The sequence below is a fragment of the Barbatula barbatula genome, assembly GCF_947034865.1.
Source record: "Barbatula barbatula genome assembly, chromosome: 15".
Lineage (NCBI taxonomy): Eukaryota > Metazoa > Chordata > Actinopteri > Cypriniformes > Nemacheilidae > Barbatula > Barbatula barbatula.
Window position 1 is genome coordinate 23,205,090 of NC_136778.1, and position 22,399 is coordinate 23,227,488.

Consider the following 22,399-nt stretch of genomic DNA (forward strand, 5'->3'; position numbering starts at 1 on the left):
AGTATTAAAGAAAGCAATCAAGTTAAGAGTGTAACGCGTGTTGTTTAGCAGCAGGTGTCGCTGTGATCTGCAGTTCGCTGTGTTGATGATGAAGAAGAAGAAGATGAAAGATGGCGGATCACGCTGATGTCGTGCCGGAGGTTTTAAGAGATTTGAGGGAGTCTTTTAAAGTTAAAGGTTGCGAAATCTATCCTTTCAAGGTAGTTTTCTTAAGCAAATAAAGGACACTGTTTATTTAACACGTTAATGCATGAATGTTTCAGCTAAAAGACGAGTAATTTTAATCCTGTAAATGTGAAGAAAATCTCTTTGCCGTTAATGTATCTATATTATCAAAAACGACAGAAACATGTACTAGTAAGAAAAACAATCATGTTTACATTTACATCGTTGGCGAGGTACACCGCACTTCTGTTATCAGTGTTTATGAACATGAAACGAATTGTCATGAATATTTGATGATTCTTGTTACAGGTTGGGTGGTACAATGCCTTGACATCTGAAGTCCATCATCTTTCATATGCAGCTGACAGTCTGGCAGTAATGATCCTTAGCACACCGTCCATGTTTGAGAAGGTTTTCCTGCCTTACCTACAGAGTGACGGCTGTGAAGGGACCAGAGACCCGATAGACGAGTGTGTCACTCAGACGATCTCCTCCTGTGTCTCTCTGGTAGGTCACATACATGACTTTATCATACACTGCTTTCCTGACATGTATCTCAGTTGTTTGGTTCCCTTTTCACGAATCTATGCCTCAGTGTTGTCCACATCAGTGTGTGGATGTGATGTATGATTATGAGCTGCTGCCCAGTAGGAGACCCAAGTTTCTCGCCCAGACAGCTGCACATGTGTCCGGAGCAGCGTTCTACTACCAGAAATCAGACATCCACAATCCTCCATGGCTTGACAAAGTAGGTGAAAGACCTCCAGACACACTAAATCTATTATATCTGTTTATATTTACGGAGCAGTGCTGTGAAAGGGACAACAATATGAAACCAGGATGTATAAACTCTAGCTTATTCCATCATAAATTCATATTCAATCTAAAACTAAAATACATGTGCAAACATTCGTATTGTGAACTTGTTTTCTTTTCAGTATTTGATGCTTTACATTTACATTGAGTCATTTAGCAGATGCTTTTTTCCAAAGCGACTTACAGAGAGTTCAGGGAGTAATAAGCGATATGTCATACAGGAGCAATAGTACAATAGGAGCTAATACAAAGTTACTAGTTTCAACAAAAGCCAGACCAATACCTGTTGAGAGAAAAGACTGCATATTTAAGACCTGCAAACATGGCATCTTTTTTGTTATTTTGACCAGTTTGTACCAAATAAAAACAAATATTTTAATTTGGGAGAAAGGTCTTCATGTTCTTTTGCATGTTTGTTTTATACAGAAGATGTTTGGAGTGTGTATTCACCCCAGGCTGGGCGGCTGGTTTGCTATACGAGCTCTGCTGATCTTAAAAGATGTGCTGCTGGGAGATGAAGTTCAGCAGAAAGATCCTGTAGACTGTGTGAGCAGACAGGAGGACAGAATCGAACTGCTAGAGAGATTTAACTTCCGCTGGCAGGACTGGAGTTATAGGGACATCATACCTGCAGAGGAACGTTATTCACCTCGACAGAAAGAGTATTTCATAACTCCTCCAGCGCAGCGGGGGGCGCTGTTGAGACACTGGGGCTTCATGCCGAAGAGTGACACTGACTCCACAGACAAACAGAGCTGAGCAGACCCTTATTAATACAGTCATCTTTCCTCATCTGTACTCAAAGTAATTCTCAGTGACATACAAGAGACTCCGGGACAGGAAAAGATGTTCAAGCAGTTATCCTAACCCGGAATTGTATTCAGAGGATGCCTTAAGTGTTGATGTTGATGACACTAAAACATGAAATATTATTAAAAAACAAAGCATTCAGATTAAAGGTCTGTGGACAAGCAACATTAGTAATGCCAGTGTGATATTTGTGCCATTGTCTTAGTATATACTTGTTTTTTTTACCTTTTTAGTTGAGTAGAGTTTATTACTGGTTTGTAATATTGTAGGCCTGATTTCACAGACAGGGCTTTAGATTAAAGGAATAGTTCAGCCAAAAAAGATTTTTCATCAACTTTTCTCAATCTTTTACAAAACGTGTTCTACAATTAAGAAAGCTTTTTGTAAATGTATGCTTTTTAACCCCCTTAATAATTCACAACCCAAAAATCATTAAACAGGCAAAGTTTTGTTAAATTAAAAAGCGACACTCATAATAATAATAATAAATGCAGAAAATTATGAAAAAAATAATTTGAATCCACAATGAACTCCATCCATCCCAGGTGATAATTTCTTCAGCCGGACACAATGGGAGTCATTTTGAAAGATGTTCAGGCTCTTTCTAGCTTGGCTCTGGCATTGGTGAGTGCCCCAGTTAAGTTCCGCAAAGGACAAATTGCCATCATAAAACTAATCCTTACGATCCCAGTGGCTCTTAAATGTCTTCAGAAGTGAAATGATACTTGCTCGAATAATAACCGGTGTGGTGGGGCAGATTCTGTGTACTGTCGTAGGATATATATAATGATAAATATTCATCTATCAGGTCCTTTATTTGATGTTAGCCTGTCAGAATACAGTGACTAAACTAAGAAATATGTTTCTCCACAAGAAACCTCTGTGTGATTTAAAATTCCACGCATGTTTTAATGTCTATGACTTTATAAAGAGGGCATTGCAATACCAATCCAAGATAAACGTAACAAGCTAAAATACTGCTTTCAACCAACATAAATGAACAAGTGTGGAGGTCTCCCATATTCAGCTGAAAACATTTACATACAGTGGCATCCAAGTGACTTTTAGCGGAAGGTAAAATGAAATAATTGTATTTAAGAAATAAATCATTATGCTGATATTAGAATCACAATATACTTTAATCCTCAGACAAAAACATCATACTGTGTGTGTGTATATATATATATATATATATGCATCGAGCATACCTCAAAAGCTTCATGTCTTACAGAGCTTTTACATTATGGTATTATAATATTAAACCATATTGATAATAAATAATTGATCTTCCATGTACATATTTGTGTGATTTCTGTTTGGTTAAAACAGTCTTGCTATGTCAAGTGAACTCTTAGTATTGTGTATTTATATTGTGTTACTGGGTTTTGTTTTCACACATATGCTAACGGATTGCTTGGGATTCGTCTTCCTGATGTTCGCCAGCTGATCTTCATCTATGTATTCGTAATCGTGCTTGTCGTCGTCTTCATCCTCGTCTTCATTTCTTTTAGTGGATATGTTGTCCAGACTTCCACCTTTAGCAAGAGCTGAGGAATCAAACACACAATCACTATTTTAACCGTCGGTGTAGTGAGGACACTTGTTTCTTGCTCCCCAACTTTAGATTGAAACCTAGAACACAGAGTTAGGGAAATGGGTCTTTCTTACTTTTCTCTATGGAGGCATTAGGAGTGATGAGAGGGTCTTTATCATGTCTGGAGTCACTGCTTTCTTCTCGCTTAAAAGGTTTAATGTGAAGATTCTGAAACATAAGATAGCAGTTTATACATGAGACCTGATGATCATCTTCAGCGAATGTCATTTTATCGTGCAGCTTCCCTCTGACATGACTTTTAAACAGCATTTACTTTTATTAAATAACATTTTTGCTTTGGCACAATTATATCAAACTATTATGAAAGAGAGGGTCAAAAGAATGAAAGTCCTGTAATGAATTATTTCAAACCTTCTTTAGAACACAAATGAAAATAAAAAGTTTTCTGACCCCCATAGACAGCAACACAACATATACTTAAAGACATCATTAAAACGAATGCAGTAAAATCGTCTTTGTGTGTGAAAAGAGTTGATTTTCATTCTTCGGTGAACGATCGCTTTTAGATCATACAGATTATGCTTTGTGTGTGTTGAAAGAGCCCATTGGCGTAACTTTATTTTGAAAAGTGATGGGGACAAAACCAATTAATAATTGAATACATTGTTTCTGTAATAACTCTTTGGGAATATTGATCATATTGGCTATCGTTTCTGGAATCGTGGCTCTCTGTCGTCCTCATCAAGAAATTGTGTTGTTTTTCACGACTTTTAGATGTTCACGGCCCTTCCGCAAGCATTTCTTAATTTCTTCCAAAAAGTGGTGGGGAGTCTGGGGACATCTGTCCCACCCGCAAATTACGCCTACGATGAGCCAACATTTCCCGCGTCATGTTACTTTATGCTTTAAATTGTTTTCCAGCGTTCATGTGGATATTGAGTGACTGTATGAGCCGTGTTTCAATCACATTGTGAAACTCCAGCATCAGTTCATTTTATTACACTTCTATCTGTTTCCCTCTGAACATCTAGTTGTTCGCAGTGTTTGAATTGAACTTTGATTACATTGTGTTTATATTTCTCAACGTTTTTTATTTGCACATTGCATGTGTTTCAAAGGGTAACAGCGAGGGAACGCTCTGCTTTACAGTATATGAGATTAACATTCACAAAATAACTTGATCATTATTACAGCAGATTTATTCATTCAAGCATCTGATTATAATGTTAAATGTGATCGTATGCAATAAAAAATAAATGACTTGAAACATCTGTGCGTGAGATCTCTAACAGACGGGGATTAGGTTAAACCAGGACTAGGCTTTAGTTAAGGTCACTGATGTGCATTTGGGGACAAAACAAGGGCGCTGGTTTATTTTAAGATGAGAGCTGTTTTCAGTTTCGACAGCTCTAACATTTATTTTAGTCACAGGAAACCAGAAAACCTGATTCTGATTGACTGTCCTAAGCATCCAACAAAGGTCTTCAGCATTGAATAAAACTAGTGTTAGTCGAATATAAAACGGTGTTTAGAACTTTTCCAGCTTATGCTTTTAATACATTATATAGGAAGAGTTTGGTGCCAAAAGGAGATCATTTCAAAAATCATGTTTTTAATTACGTTCACATGTTTTTTGTTCCTTTTGTTATTGCTTGAGTTATTATGGCTCAAATCAAAACAAACCAACTGCAGTTTTGCAGATTGATATTAATTGGAATACACAATAAAAAAACATGATTTTTGACATTATCTCCATTTGGAACCAAACTCTTCGTATATATACAGTATGTACAGCGGCAGAAAAACATTTCTGAGACCGTTTTCTGATTTTAAAATGTACTATTTATAGGTCTGTGTTCAGGTCAAATAATCATTTTTACTTCCAAAAATATAATGCATTTATTTGCAGAAAATGAAAATTGTAGAAACAGGTGAAAATAAGTGAAAAGATGCTCTGTTTGTTTCAGATTCACACAACAGTCATATTTCTACATGTATTTAGGAAATAGTTTTTTTAATTATGTGATAACCTCGACTTTTATGACAGTTTTCATGTGTCTTGTCATGCTGTCAGTTTGTGTGTGTGTTCTTGGAAAAGGGTAACTACTTGAGGAGATGCTAAAACATAACAGTTTATTTCTTTTGGATCTTAGTCACGATTGAATTCCTATAATTGTGCAAAAATGAATGTTACCTTTGGAGAGCAGCTGGAGTCCTTGGCATGCGTTTGATCAGATCTGGATGAGAGGATCCTGGGAGGCCGTGGAGGAGGATTCTTGGACTTTTTCGGAGGTCTTGGAGGGGCTGTCACGGTAGCAACAGCGTACCTCCTCAGGGTTAAGTAACAGTCCTCTGAGATCTCCTCTACGGCTGAAATCCCATTGCGCGCCAGACTCTCGCCAGTCCACGGCTGTTTGATTTTAAGGGTTAAGTCCGTACGGTTTACAGGCACTGCCATCATCTCTGAGAGGTCGAAGGTGGACACGAGGAGGCAGGGGTCAGAGATCTCCTCCTCAATGCACAGACCGGGCACTCCGGCCAAAACGTCCACCTTCAGAGAGAGGTCACGCATGGACACATTGACATTAAAGGGCAGCGGGAACCATCGGCATATCTCTGCAATGGTGTACTGTCGTTTGTCGCTAACCAGCTCAACAAATCCACCCTCCAAATACATGGGGAGGCGCACAGACTCCTTCACCTCCAGCTCTTTTTCTTTATCTCTGACCTTCAGACATTCAAAAGCATCTTCAGGCTTCTCTGCCCCATCGTGTGAAATCTCACATCGTTTTCCTTTCATCACTACAAACTCATCTCCGGCGTGAACGGAAGCTAGCCCGACACATTCGGACTCAAACTCTCTGGTGGCCACGACGTGTATCTCCTCCATCTCACTGCGAGCGCGCTCCAGGTCGTAGGCGGTGGGGAACCTCCGTGGCCTGCGTTTCAGGCGTCCGTTGTAGGACTCCAGAATGAAAAAGTGTCTGGGAGATTCGCTACACATTTCTGAGGCCAAGATTCGTTTGGGACTGTAAGAATGATGAATGATCACCTGATCGGAACGAACCAGAGAGTTCAGCTCAGGTGAAAGTTTGAATGAAGTCACGCATGACAGCTCAGCCACGACCGGGAACAACTCAGCAGGACGCTTGTAGACGTCCTTCAGAGAGAAATGCTTCTCGAAAGAATCACAGCCTAACTGCTCTGTAACTTCCATCACCTCCACGTCCAAATTCGACGGGATAAGCAAAACCTTCTGGCTCACTGCGGGATGAAATGAAGGATCAAATGTCCCAGTGAAATAAACTCTTTATGGTCAAATGAAGCAGCTTACACAATGTTGGTTCATACATAATTGCATTCATTTCAATTGACTTCTCTAGCCACGACAAACAATGGATGGCTACTTGTGCGTTCGTGGAGGGCATTCAAATCCTTACATGCACACCTAGCCGTGGATTATCCCGCTTATACCATTTGCCAAGTTTAAAACAAGTTAAAGCTGTCATTGATGTTTATAGTGAAATGATTGATCAGATGATGGTCATTTTTGTCATTTAACTTCCTACATTGATCAAACTGGTTTTAATACACACCTTCCAGCCAATCAGAATCGAGTATTCAAACAGACCATGGTATAATATGAGTTGAGTTGAGTTCAGAGACATAATATTAATGAACTTCATGTTCCACATTTCTAGATATTTTCAGAGAATGTTGTTGAAATCAAGTATGATTTTTATTAGTAATGCTTTCTACAGTTCACTAAAGTCAAATTTAACTTTTTTTTTTAATTTATCTTTCACACAAGAAAAATGCCAATAGACTAAAAAGTGAACTTTAAGTCATCATAATTCTGCTTTGTGGAACAAACAATACGTTTTTATGTTTGTAACTGTATGGATTTTTTATTATTAGACCGTTTTATTTGACTATCATCATGTTGGTAAGAACACAAATGAGGCGGCGGTTCCACTTACGTCTTGTAACGGCTTTCAGCTCATAGACAGGAGTCAAGATCAACTCTCCACACACGTTCTCCAACAAGCGGGAAAATAAAAAGTCTTTCTTAAACAGATCTTTGACCTGAGAAACCGATCTCGTCCGGCCTTTAGAGATCTTCCAGTGTGCTATCTCCTTCAGCGTGTAAAACTGATCGTCTTCACACTCCACGAAGTTACCCTGCTGACAGAAACTCAGACTGAAGCACAACTTTGGTTCTCTGTGAAGAAGCTCGCAGTTCACATGACCTCCATCAGGTCGAATGTTGACGTCCGTGATTTTGAACGCATCTCTCTGTCTAATGAGTCCATTCGGGAGCTGTATGTCTGAGCGGGTGATGAACGCAGGCTGACCCAACCTGTGAGAACTGATCTTCACCGACTCTACGATTTCTTCGATGGCTTTGTACGGCTCACTGTCGGCTATCAGTTTAAACAGACCTGTCACACAGAGTATAAGAACACTAAGTGAAACACCACTAATGATGAAAACATAAATCATGTGGATGCATGTCCCAGACTAATTTAATGCGAATCGAAAACAAGTTGCACTGACATATCTTAAAATATATCAGTGTGAGTGTTTTCTCTCAAGACGCCCACCAGTGATGTTTTTTTGTAAACGTATGTTTTAAAAACAATTTAAATATCCGAATTTAACAGAAGCCCAATCCTGTCTTCTTTTAATCCCTGTCCGGGAAACCGCCCCAAAGAGTTTATCAGTAAGACTTTAACGGTGGAACTATGCAATTGTTTCTTTTAAAGGATTAATGTGGTTGCACGCATGCAAACGCACACAAACACAATCTCTTTCCGCATTGAAATGAGAGATTGTGTATCTCAGTACCAGGATAGTCGAGTGGAAGATCGATGTGAGCATCACTGGAGCTGATGGCAGTGAACCCTGTCACTGTGATGTCAATGATTTTCAGCAGATCTCCTGTCGACAGAGAACATTCTCTTCCAAACATCTCATACACACAGCCTGAAACACATAACACAACAGCCTCAACACAAAGCAGTATTTTCTGTTCAAAAACATCTGAGAAATTGGAATTGCAAATGGGAGCCAACAGAACCAATAAATTTACTGGAAGACGATGCAGAACACACATGTTGTAATGGAAGAATTTCTCTGATGGCTTTATTGTATTTTTAGCAGAGATTTCATTTACATTGCAGTCACATCATATTTATAATACATTACAGTTATAATACTGTATTATAACTATTCTTGTATTATAACTATGATTAGGATTCTTAGAACATTTCAGCCAGAGAGCATGTGGTTAGACTTTATCTAATGGTTTACACTAACAGTGTTAGCACGGTCTTTTGTCTTCGTTCTTGATCTATTTCAAATGTTAAACACACCTCTGCGACATGTTTATCAATATAAACTTTTAATCATAGATGTTAAAAACATTTCTTTTTGTAAATGTGTTTTTTGTCAATTGTTTTTGGATTATTTTATGTGCAGCACTTTCATTAAACAAGATTGTAATAAAAATTTATTTAAACTTGAACCCTTGTTACCGTGAACTTTACATTAATTTTTAACCTGCTGGATTAAATTCATAAAAAAGAAATGAATTATAAAAAACAAAGAGCAGTGTTAGATTCTCAGTGCACACTTCTCAGAAGAAAAGTACATTTACAAACAAACCGATCTTCTGTGCTAGAATGAAGGATCAGAGTTATTATTTGATAGATGGAGGCACGCTTTGTTACCTTGACAATAGATTCCTGACTGAATCTGGAGAACCCGTGGTAAAGTTTTCAGATTCACACATTGTGTGAATTCATGCAGCGTCAAAGCCATTTTTAGTTTTCTTCAAACAACTGAGAGTGGACTCTATGAGCTGCGGGTGTCCATCAAGCTAAAGGATTAAAGCGAAACTCCTGAATGCAAATGCTGGTTTAACTGAGAATTGTGAAGTATGAACTTTGAAGCATTGTGTACAGAAGAACCGGAAGCCAAGCACAACTAGCAGACCACAACTCAATGCGACAACGCTCCGCCGATTCTGCACAATTACACAAATCCCACATCCTCCACCGGACTAAATATCACAAAGTCAAATCAAACACTGGCACCACAATCTATTAACACCATAACAAACTCAATTATTTACATATTTATTTGACATAAAACGTTAAAAATCTAAAGCACGTTTATAGCAACAAACATTGAAACATATCAGTAAACATTCTGTAACACATTTTTTATTCAAAGTATTTTGAATATTTGACATTGTATTACAGCCATAAAGCCAACAACTACAGAGAAAAATACAGAACTTCATTCACATGATGGATCTTCTTCTCTTTCTAAAAAATGTCCGTTCCGCAACAACATCGTCTGTAACCTTCTTTTAAAATTGGCTTTGATCCTAAATACACTAGAGTCTAATACTGTATATATTTGAATGCGTACACTTCATTGTTTGTTTCATTTCCAGCACAATACAAATGTGAAAACATCAGAAAAAATAGAGCTTTTCTCCTTTCATTCAGAGTTCCTCTTCAGTAAAGAAAAATATACAATTAATACGTAAAACAAACCACATAAAAAAAAAAAGAGTTGAATAAAAAAACTATTCAAATACAACTAAAAATAACCCTACTTCAATCAGTCTGATACATATAAATGTACAACGTGTTTAAAACTTAAATTTAGGATAAATGGAAACGATCATGATTGTTTTAAGCTTTCAAAAATGCAAGAAAACAATAAATACAAACAATGCGCTTCATTCCTATACACATATTTACACAAGTCTTTGGCTTATGGTCATCACCTGCTACACAACAAAAATAATAAAGACATAAGAAGCCAGCCATTAGAGTTATACGTACACCTGCATTTCATCTACGGATGAAGGTGAAAAATCCCTTTCAAAATATCTACACAAGTACTCATTTCTTTATTAAGGTGTGTGATAGAAAACAGAGACGAGTTCAGCATGCAAACAGCTCGGCCTGTACTGTTTCACGTGGCTGCACAAAATAAACTCAGCAAAAGAACTACAACAACAACAACAACAGTGTCTCTGAAAAATAACAGGACCGGCACTTCAATCTCGAGAACCTGGACATGGTGAAATCACAAACGGAGACATTAATACGGCACATAGATGTCGAACGTTGAAGATGAGATCGTGCGTCGTCTCGATGAGAAACTGAGATGATCCATCACAGATCTTCATTACGAGGTCTCGATGAACTCCAGGGCAACGTCGTAACAGAAACGATACTGCTCCTATAAAATCAAATCACACTTTCAATCCAGATGAATCCAGTGAATGTGATGTAGAAAACTTTATAGAAACACATACGATGATACTTCAATGTGAGTGCAGGTGTAAACTGAGCAAAGGATGTGGTGAAGCTCTCAAAAACCACAACAACCTACAAAACATCTCTCTCTTCCTCTGTCAAAATATTCTTATTTATATTTATTTACTTCTACTTGCTTTCAAATGTGCTTGATGAATGTTAATGACTTGACTAAAGATATCATGATATAAAGTCATGAGGTTAAACACAAGGACGGAGCTGATGATAAAGATCGGAGGTATAAATAATCAACCATGTGAAGGGAAGGTTAAATACCGGACTGTCCACCATGTTGGGTTTGCTGTTCCGCAGGCTCTTGACAGCATGAAAAACATCCACTACATTCTGACGCTTGATCATTTCGCACACGATACTGACAGCACAGAACATCCCGCTGCGGCCTCCTCCATTCCTGCACACATGTGAAGAGAGACGGATAAAGAGAGCAGGCACGGGTACAGAGGGTTTGGTTTCAGTGGTCCTTATTATTAGTTAAATAAAGAAGAAGAATTTAGCCGTGAATAAAATAACTCCCATGGTGATCTTTCACCGGACAACCTCATTATTATTATTTTTGAGGGTTTTTTCTTCAAAAGAGACAATGTATATTAATACACATCCAGGGACGTAAATGCACCCTAAATTAGCTAGAGGCTAGTTTTCATTTGTAGTCTCTTTGCCAGATGTTATCGGGCGAGAAACTTACAACAATTACTAATAAATACAAACATCTAAAAATAAACAAATTAAATATACATATATATATGCGTAATATAAAAACATACAATATTAAAAGAAGCTAGTTTAGTGTCCATAACCTCATCCGGACCGATCCTTCATTCTGACACCTTCAGTAGTTTAGCGCACTTTCAGGACACATACCACTCAGTGCACTTGTTTACTTATTTCTGTTATTATTATAAGCAGTAGGGTTTTACAGGAACAATGAGACGTGTTCCTTATATAGCCTGCCCTGTCCTGAAGTGATATCAGCTGCAGCTCATGTTACTTCTACTCACAGAACCGCAAACATTGGTTCAAGTTGTGAATTGGGAATCTTGCTGTTTGGGGGAGAAAAGTTTCACAGGCATTGAGGGGTCTGGTCTTTTCACTTTATTTGACTAAAACTATTCATACTTTGAACTCTTAATATTTCAGCATTTATTTAAGCAACGTTCAAAACAGTTACCACAACACTGGTAAACAGAATTATTCTTAATTTCTCATCCTCCAGATTATATTTATCAATTCTGTTCTATGTTATTATCATAAAAAATGAGCACATTTAAAACAGGGTTATAATTCTACAATAGCAACATCATCAACTGCAGCAGCAACATCCCCCAGCATCAGCTGTAAGTTATGACAGCCAACAGTGTTTGAAAGCATCTTCCAAACAGACAGCGGTGAAGAGAGATGTGCTCATGACTGTGTGTTGGTGTTGTGACAGTTATGAGGAACACGTGGAGACTCACAGGCAGTGTATGATGGTCCTTCCATCTCCTTCCTCACATTCCTCCTGCCATTTATCCACCTGCAGAATAAGTTTTAGGAATGAGCGCTTGGAGGCGGGGACTTCTCTATGCCCCGCCCACCCCAGGTACTGGAACTGACGAACCATCAGATAACCTTCCTGTGGCTTAAGACAAAAAAACAACATGTAAGCATTCTGATATATAATGTGAGGCACACTATAACACCATTAACCCACCAGATGTCAATTCATAAGAGATGTTCAAAAACTCACCCGGGTCAAATTACAGATCCTGAAAAGACGACTGACGACATCACAGTCCATCGAACAGGATATACAATCCACCTGTACAGGACCGTATCTCAACATTCCCTCCTCTGGCCAGTACTGAGGACAACCCTGAACACAGCAGAGACACATTAACAACTGAACACATCTGAACACATTAACACCTGAGCACACCAGTCACACATTAACACCTGAACACATCTAAACACAAGCACACCAGTCACACATTAACACCTGAGCACACCAGTCACACATTAACACCTGAGCACACCAGTCACACATTAACACCTGAGCACACCAGTCACACATTAACACCTGAGCACACCAGTCACACATTAACACCTGAGCACACCAGTCACACATTAACACCTGAGCACACCAGTCACACATTAACACCAGAACACACCAGTCACACATTAACACCTGAGCACACCAGTCAGACATTAACACCTGAGCACACCAGTCACACATTAACACCTGAGCACACCAGTCACACATTAACACCTGAACACACCAGTCACAAATTAACACCTGAACACACCAGTCACACATTAACACCTGAACACACCAGTCACACATTAACACCTGAACACACCAGTCACACATTAACACCTGAGCACACCAGTCACACATTAACACCTGAACACACCAGTCACACATTAACACCTGAGCACACCAGTCACACATTAACACCTGAGCACACCAGTCACACATTAACACCTGAGCACACCAGTCACACATTAACACCTGAGCACACCAGTCACACATTAACACCTGAACACACCAGTCACACATTAGAACCAGAACACATCTAAACACAAGCACACCAGTCACACATTAACACCTGAGCACAACAGTCACAAATTAACACCTGAACACACCAGTCACACATTAACACCTGAGCACACCAGTCACACATTAACACCTGAGCACACCAGTCACACATTAACACCTGAGCACACCAGTCACACATTAACACCTGAGCACACCAGTCACACATTAACACATGAGCACACCAGTCACACATTAACACCTGAGCACACCAGTCACACATTAACACCTAAACACACCAGTCACACATTAACACCTGAGCACACCAGTCACACATTAACACCTGAGCACACCAGTCACACATTAACACCTGAGCACACCAGTCACACATTAACACATGAACACACCAGTCACACATTAACACCTGAGCACACCAGTCACACATTAACACATGAACACACCAGTCACAAATTAACACCTGAACACACCAGTCACACATTAACACCTAAACACACCAGTCACACATTAACACCTGAGCACACCAGTCACACATTAACACATGAGCACACCAGTCACACATTAACACCTGAACACACCAGTCACACATTAACACGTGAACACACCAGTCACAAATTAACACCTGAACACACCAGTCACACATTAACACCTAAACACACCAGTCACACATTAACACCTGAGCACACCAGTCACACATTAACACCTGAACACACCAGTCACACATTAACACCTGAGCACACCAGTCACACATTAACACCTGAACACACCAGTCACAAATTAACACCTGAACACACCAGTCACACATTAACACCAGAACACACCAGTCACACATTAACACCTAAACACACCAGTCACACATTAACACCTGAGCACACCAGTCACACATTAACACCTGAGCACACCAGTCACACATTAACACCTGAACACACCAGTCACACATTAACACCTAAACACACCAGTCACACATTAACACCTGAGCACACCAGTCACACATTAACACCTGAGCACACCAGTCACACATTAACACCTGAACACACCAGTCACACATTAACACCTGAGCACACCAGTCACACATTAACACCTGAACACACCAGTCACACATTAACACCTGAGCACACCAGTCACACATTAACACCTGAGCACACCAGTCAGACATTAACACCTGAGCACACCAGTCACACATTAACACCAGAACACATCTGAACACAAGCACACCAGTCACACATTAACACCTGAACACACCAGTCACACATTAACACCAGAACACACCAGTCACACATTAACACCTAAACACACCAGTCACACATTAACACCTGAGCACACCAGTCACACATTAACACATGAGCACACCAGTCACACATTAACACCTGAACACACCAGTCACACATTAACACCTGAGCACACCAGTCACACATTAACACCTGAGCACACCAGTCAGACATTAACACCTGAGCACACCAGTCACACATTAACACCAGAACACATCTGAACACAAGCACACCAGTCACACATTAACACCTGAACACACCAGTCACACATTAACACCAGAACACACCAGTCACACATTAACACCTAAACACACCAGTCACACATTAACACCTGAGCACACCAGTCACACATTAACACATGAGCACACCAGTCACACATTAACACCTGAACACACCAGTCACACATTAACACCTGAGCACACCAGTCACACATTAACACCTGAACACACCAGTCACAAATTAACACCTGAACACACCAGTCACACATTAACACCTGAACACACCAGTCACACATTAACACCTGAGCACACCAGTCACACATTAACACCTGAGCACACCAGTCAGACATTAACACCTGAGCACACCAGTCACACATTAACACCAGAACACATCTGAACACAAGCACACCAGTCACACATTAACACCTGAACACACCAGTCACACATTAACACCAGAACACACCAGTCACACATTAACACCTGAACACACCAGTCACACATTAACACCTGAACACACCAGTCACACATTAACACCTGAGCACACCAGTCACACATTAACACCTGAACACACCAGTCACACATTAACACCAGAACACATCTAAACACAAGCACACCAGTCACACATTAACACCTGAACACACCAGTCACACATTAACACCTGAACACACCAGTCACACATTAACACCTGAGCACACCAGTCACACATTAACACCTGAGCACACCAGTCACACATTAACACCTGAGCACACCAGTCACACATTAACACCTGAGCACACCAGTCACACATTAACACCTGAGCACAACAGTCACAAATTAACACCTGAACACACCAGTCACACATTAACACCTGAGCACACCAGTCACACATTAACACCTGAACACACCAGTCACACATTAACACCTGAGCACACCAGTCACACATTAACACCTGAACACACCAGTCACACATTAACACCAGAACACACCAGTCACACATTAACACCTGAACACACCAGTCACACATTAACACCTGAACACACCAGTCACACATTAACACCTGAGCACACCAGTCACACATTAACACCTGAACACACCAGTCACACATTAACACCAGAACACATCTAAACACAAGCACACCAGTCACACATTAACACCTGAACACACCAGTCACACATTAACACCTGAACACACCAGTCACACATTAACACCTGAGCACACCAGTCACACATTAACACCTGAGCACACCAGTCACACATTAACACCTGAGCACACCAGTCACACATTAACACCTGAGCACACCAGTCACACATTAACACCTGAGCACAACAGTCACAAATTAACACCTGAACACACCAGTCACACTTTAACACCTGAGCACACCAGTCACACATTAACACCTGAACACACCAGTCACACATTAACACCTGAGCACACCAGTCACACATTAACACCTGAACACACCAGTCACACATTAACACCAGAACACATCTAAACACAAGCACACCAGTCACACATTAACACCTGAACACACCAGTCACACATTAACACCTGAACACACCAGTCACACATTAACACCTGAGCACACCAGTCACACATTAACACCTGAGCACACCAGTCACACATTAACACCTGAGCACACCAGTCACACATTAACACCTGAGCACAACAGTCACCAATTAACACCTGAACACACCAGTCACACATTAACACCTGAGCACAACAGTCACACATTAACACCTGAACACACCAGTCACACATTAACACCTGAACACATCTGAACACATTAACACCTGAGCACACCTGAACACACCTGAACACATTAACACCTGAGCACACCAGTCACACATTAACACCTGAGCACACCAGTCACACATTAACACCTGAGCACACCAGTCACACATTAACACCTGAGCACAACAGTCACACATTAACACCTGAGCACACCAGTCACACATTAACACCTGAACACACCAGTCACACATTAACACCTGAGCACACCAGTCACACATTAACACCTGAGCACACCTGAACACACCAGTCACACATTAACACCTGAGCACACCAGTCACACATTAACACCTGAGCACACCTGAACACACCAGTCACACATTAACACCTGAACACACCAGTCACACATTAACACCTGAACACACCAGTCACACATTAACACCTGAGCACACCAGTCACACATTAACACCTGAGCACACCAGTCACACATTAACACCTGAGCACACCAGTCACACATTAACACCTGAGCACACCAGTCACACATTAACACCTGAACACACCAGTCACACATTAACACCTAAACACACCAGTCACACATTAACACCTGAGCACACCAGTCACACATTAACACATGAGCACACCAGTCACACATTAGAACCAGAACACATCTAAACACAAGCACACCAGTCACACATTAACACCTGAGCACACCAGTCACACATTAACACCTGAGCACACCAGTCACACATTAACACCTGAGCACACCAGTCACACATTAACACCTGAAAACAGTTACACCAGTAAACATCAACATAAACAACTGAACAGATTGTTCAAAATAAAGACACATCAAATTCTTCTTTGCTTGACATAAACCGTCTCCATACGGATGTCAATCTAAGGCTCGAGTGTACATGGACGAGCTGGGCTGTGTACTGTATATTTCACCTGAGTTAGGTCGATCTCGTTCAGCATGACGATGGAAGTGCAGCCGTAGTCATACACCAGTCTCCAGAAGTCTTTTACAGTGTTGGGTAACGGATGCTGGGTCACAATGAAGGCGGCGGGCTGCCTGTAGCTCTGCACAACACACAGAATCATGTACTTCACAACACACTGTTCCGTCAGACAGGTAACACAACCAAAAGAAAAATCTCTCTCAGGCTGATCGGCGTGTGTTTGATCATGCAAAGACCACAGCCACCAAGAATGAGAAACATTTGTCTGTGTGTGTGTGATGTAGCTTTGTGATAGAATGCATTCATTTGTGTTGGCATGCTTGAGCAGACCCAGTTTAGAGAAGGATAGCTGATACCACTGAAGCCACAAGACAAATCCAGTTTAACAGAGGCAGAACTGAATCAGAAATTACCTGGTATTCTTCTGACGGCTTGGTTAAAAAAAGTCCAAGAGTTTGTGAAGTGCACGAGAAAGCGTTTTAAAATGACCCTCAAAGATCACAACTGCTGTGATGGCAATACTGATTCTTTCTCTTATATCCCCATCATCTCCCAGAGTCATCGAGTGTCATTCCAACGATACGATCATAGTTCATTCATTACATGACAAACTCAAGACCTCTAGGAGATAAATGAATGAGAAACTACACTACACAAACTGCACTGCATTGACCTGCTGAAAACTCAAGCATGCACGCACGAGAGAAATGTGAAATGATCTGCTGCGAGGACATTCAGTACAGATCATCACCTTCTCATCTTCAGCAGAGAGGAATACAGTCTGTTCCTCACACAAAACTAAATGACATAAGAAGACATCAGTCTACTGGAAACAAACAAAGCCGTATGATGAGCATCTGTGTGTATGGAGCGACGTGAAGTTGAGAAATAAGAACAGAATTTTGTTTTGTGAGTGAATTGATATTATATATATATATATATATATATATATATATATATATATATGAGAAAATCCCATTTAAATAACAACAGATTGACAGTTTCACTTACCAGGTACACTTCTCCACTAATAATAATAACAACACTACAAATAGTTTGGACGTATTTTGAGAGGCCAAAGAATTCCAGATCCAGAAGAATTCATGAACTCTGTACATTTATTCAAGACATGATGAAGTAAAAGTGTCTCTCTCTAAAGTCTGTCCATGAAAGGACTGGACAGCTGGATTTGTCTCTAGCTTTCCGTAGCTCTGTTCAAACAGCCAATGAGATGTAGACCGACGACTGCCCTTCGCCAAACGAATGACTCAACAAAAACACAGCCAAACTGTGTGCAATTTCATCAACATCTACCATTTTTGAGTGAGCCTGTGGCATTGCATTCTGGGCTTGTTGTGTATGTGATACCGATCTCTTGGTTGTGGAACAGAGCGCGTGTCTAACCGAGACAGAGAAACAGAGAGAGAGTTTATAAACCAACTCACATCCATCAGAGCCGCATTGATGTAGTTGCTGCTCTCTCCGTCGATGGTGATGAGGAACGGCAGGCAGCGGTCAGGGGGGAGGTTGTCCATGAAGCGGTTCTTGTCGTGATTGCGAGGAAGAAGAGCGATGCTGCAGTCTTCAGGTTGAGGCTGTGGGGTCACAGAGTTCAGCGTCTGTGCGGGAAACATTCTGTTAAAGAACTGAGGCGTCAGGAGGAGAACTCTCTCAAACACCGCCTACTGTTTTACCTGAAATTCATCTTTGAGGTGTGAGGAGTTACTCTGAGAGTCGATGCGGATCATGTCGTAGTACGTCGCTTTGAACTCACACACGGGGATGGCCGTCTCGCCGCACAAACACGCCTCCAGGATGGCGTCGTGGATGAAGATGTACTGCTCCTGAAACGGAGAAGAAAACCTTGGTCATCATCACAAACAACACAGGTCTTGAAGTGAGAGGTGTGACGGTGGACACGCACCTCAGTCTGAACCATGTTGATTCGTCTGGAGCGCAGAGCTTTAACGCAGTTATAAATGTCCACGACACCTTCTCTCTCTGCCATGTCCAACATGATGTCAATGACGATGTAACATCCCGTCCGGCCGGCTCCCGCACTGAAAGAAAGTTCAGGATCAGGTCTCATATCATGATTATAATTCACAAGTCCTCAGGCAGCACAGACAAACCACACTGAAGATGTTGAATATTCTCAGCTCTGTTTCTCAACATCTAAACTTATAAACAGAATCCAGATGGAGGAGTCATTCCTGTAATATTATTTTCTTATGAGAAGGAAAATGTGCGATTTCAAGCCAAATAACCCATCGTGGTGGTGATAAACTGTTTGAATGAATGTCAGCAGAAGACAATTACAAAAAGACAACTCAATATAGATATTTGACGCTCATCTAACATTTGACCCCCACATACAGAACACTGTCAAAACGCCATTCCTTCATATTTTATCATATTGCAAGACTGCGCCCAATGTTTTCCTTAAACGCAGTCGTTTTTTCCTGCCTCGATTATTGCAATACTTTTCTGCTGCGAGAACAACGCAAGGCAGGACTCGTGACTTGGACATGACTTGACATGACTCCACTCGACAAAATCAAAAAGACTTGTGACTTGACTTACACTTGGACACTATGACTCGACTTTATATATATATATAAACAAGTCTTTATATATTTTAAACCCAAACATGGAAGTTTTGATCACGGGCGGCTGTTCTCTGGAGCGGATCACACATATAAGATATTTGTCACTGTGCCAGAGAAAGCCTCGTCCATTGTCATTTATCAAAACTGTTCAGTGTTTTAAACCACATGTTTATTTCGGACAATTAGTCCATAAAACTAAAAATACTGTTTATTATATATTTAAAATTATAAACCGTCTTAAACGTTTTGTTCATCTCAAAAGCATCCAATTGTGTAGGAAATAAATAGTAAAGCTCACTATAAAAACTATTCTCCCTCACGCTCCTTTCCTAGCCATTCGTTTTGTGTTGGGAGAAATCTCAAAGAAGGTATTTTTGTGATAAATCAATGCATTTCTGCCTAAATCAATGCACACAATATCTGATATAATTTCTCTCTCAATCGAACTAACGGTTGCTATCACGCTCATAATTCATGATCGCTTGCTCATTCTGTCCATCCGAAGCACACAGCATTACATTTTAGTTGACAGTCATAACACATATCTCAAATACAAGCGCTATAGTTTTGCCTGTAACTAGCTAACAGAAATAAAAGCTAACATAAAGTATGTATTTTTATAGATTGGTTTACAACATTTGATTTTATTTTGGAGGACAGGGAGAAGAAACCGGTGCAAGAGTTAGAGTTAGACAGACTGAAGGACACAGAGTTAGAGAAAGGCGAAAAGAGTGAACCATTTCTCACAACTAAAACACTTTGCCCAGTCATCAGTTTCATAGTCAACGCATAATTTAACACGACAATTATTGCCAAAATAAATCTCCTGACATTATTTATTCACCCTCATGTTGTTTAATAAGTTATTTATAACACTATCTAAAATAATTTATACAATGTATCGTTTAATGAAACTTTCATTCTGTTTGTGATGAAAAATATTAGTATTCCTACCGGAAACCTTGAATATACAATGTAATAACTTACTTAATGCCTAAGTTCCATCTTCTACAGTATATTATAATATAAAGTGAGTGATGAGTAATATTACACTTATAGAGGTCAGAGCCAAAATCAGAATGGTTAGAAAAGCTGGTGATCTATAAGCGTATCTTCAGTCAGACAAGCCTTTCTGACATAAATTCGACTTTACCATTTAATACAGTGAAACTGATTTGGGGAAAGAGAACTAATAACTTGTTTAAGGCTTGAAGTTTAAACCTGAGGAGGACTTGGATTTATGGTATCTGTCTTGACTGGAGACTTGGATGCAATGACTTGGTCTCAGCTCTGGGACAAGAACTAGGGAGCACATCACTCATATTTTGGAGTCCCTGCATTGGCTTTTAACCTGGATTCTTTTATGTAAAGAGATTTGGGAAGTAACATTGAAAGGCGATAAATGAAATAAAGTTTATTATTATGATCATTATAAGAAGAAAAAGTCAGCAGCAGCCGTAGGAGCGTGAGAAGGGATTGTCAAGCAGTTGAAAGCAAGAGAAAGCCGCATGGCATTGTTCAGTGCATGCAGAGATGCAGATAAACCACATCCTGTTCTTGTGACACACACACAGCTGCTGATGTACAATGATTGTCTTGTACGCGTTTGTCACAGATCAAGAGGTCAGAAGTGAGACTCTGGCCAATACTGTCAGATGTGGATGCAAGTGTGAAGAAAAACACCATTCACATGCACCCAAAAACAGGAAATGACATCATGAAGCCACGACACGCATTCTCTTCCACAGCATCTCAGACACATGAAGACTGAGGCGATTCATTTACACAAAGCTGTCCATGTTATTCCTCTTCACACAGGTACATGATGTCTGCAGTGTTGTCTATGTTGTGTTGTATTTGGTATGGGACACAAGCGTTCATCACATGAACAGTTTTTCCACCTAAGAAATGTTGCCAAATGATGAAATATTCTGTGTGTTGCTGACGTGGAGAAGCTTATTCATGCATTTATGACCTCAAGACTTGACTACTGTAATGCTCTACTTAGTGTTTGTCCTTCATCATCAATAAACAAACTACAGTTAGTTCAGAACGCAGCTGCCAGAGTTCTAACCAGGTCCAGAAAATACCATCACATAACCCCAATGTTATCAACCCTTCACTGGCTTCACATTAAGTATCGTATTGACTTTAAAGTTCTTTTAATCACTTATAAAGCCTTAAAGGGTTTAGCCCCTACCTACCTAACAGAGCTTCTATCACACTACAACCCATCACGCTCTCTAAGATCTCAAAACTCAGATCAGACACACTCGCCCAATTTAAATCTAGATTAAAGACACAAGCATTCACTTCATGCAAAATATGCTAAATAAACCACCGGGAGATGCTGACATTGGATATTATCTACTAGAATCATTTATCTTGTTATATTAACACC

The 22,399-nt window shown here is 40.1% G+C and overlaps 3 protein-coding genes across 3 annotated transcripts in view; 1 reads left to right on the forward strand and 2 right to left on the reverse strand.

The window, feature by feature from the left end:
• Positions 1–2,609, forward strand: mmachc (metabolism of cobalamin associated C). The gene is made up of 4 exons (XM_079474296.1): positions 1–200; positions 475–672; positions 761–913; positions 1,408–2,609. The coding sequence occupies exons 1-4, from the start codon at positions 111–113 to the stop codon at positions 1,738–1,740; spliced, it is 774 nt and encodes a 257-aa protein (XP_079330422.1). The 5' UTR covers positions 1–110; the 3' UTR covers positions 1,741–2,609.
• A 73-nt stretch (positions 2,610–2,682) lies between these two features.
• On the reverse strand, positions 2,683–9,310 carry themis (thymocyte selection associated). The gene is made up of 6 exons (XM_079474295.1): positions 9,079–9,310; positions 8,195–8,332; positions 7,327–7,788; positions 5,541–6,610; positions 3,460–3,553; positions 2,683–3,338 (listed from the first exon to the last, which is right to left on the reverse strand). Exons 1-6 carry the CDS (start codon positions 9,167–9,169, stop codon positions 3,157–3,159), a joined length of 2,037 nt encoding a protein of 678 aa, XP_079330421.1. The 5' UTR covers positions 9,170–9,310; the 3' UTR covers positions 2,683–3,156.
• A 159-nt stretch (positions 9,311–9,469) lies between these two features.
• ptprk (protein tyrosine phosphatase receptor type K) overlaps positions 9,470–22,399 on the reverse strand; it is an 89,788-nt gene continuing 76,858 nt past the window's right edge. The window contains 8 exon segments of the mRNA XM_079474297.1: positions 9,470–10,609; positions 10,963–11,098; positions 12,162–12,325; positions 12,434–12,559; positions 17,379–17,510; positions 18,835–19,008; positions 19,084–19,233; positions 19,314–19,449. Of these exon segments, the coding sequence (XP_079330423.1) occupies positions 10,556–10,609; positions 10,963–11,098; positions 12,162–12,325; positions 12,434–12,559; positions 17,379–17,510; positions 18,835–19,008; positions 19,084–19,233; positions 19,314–19,449 (1,072 nt within the window). The 3' untranslated portion in view covers positions 9,470–10,555.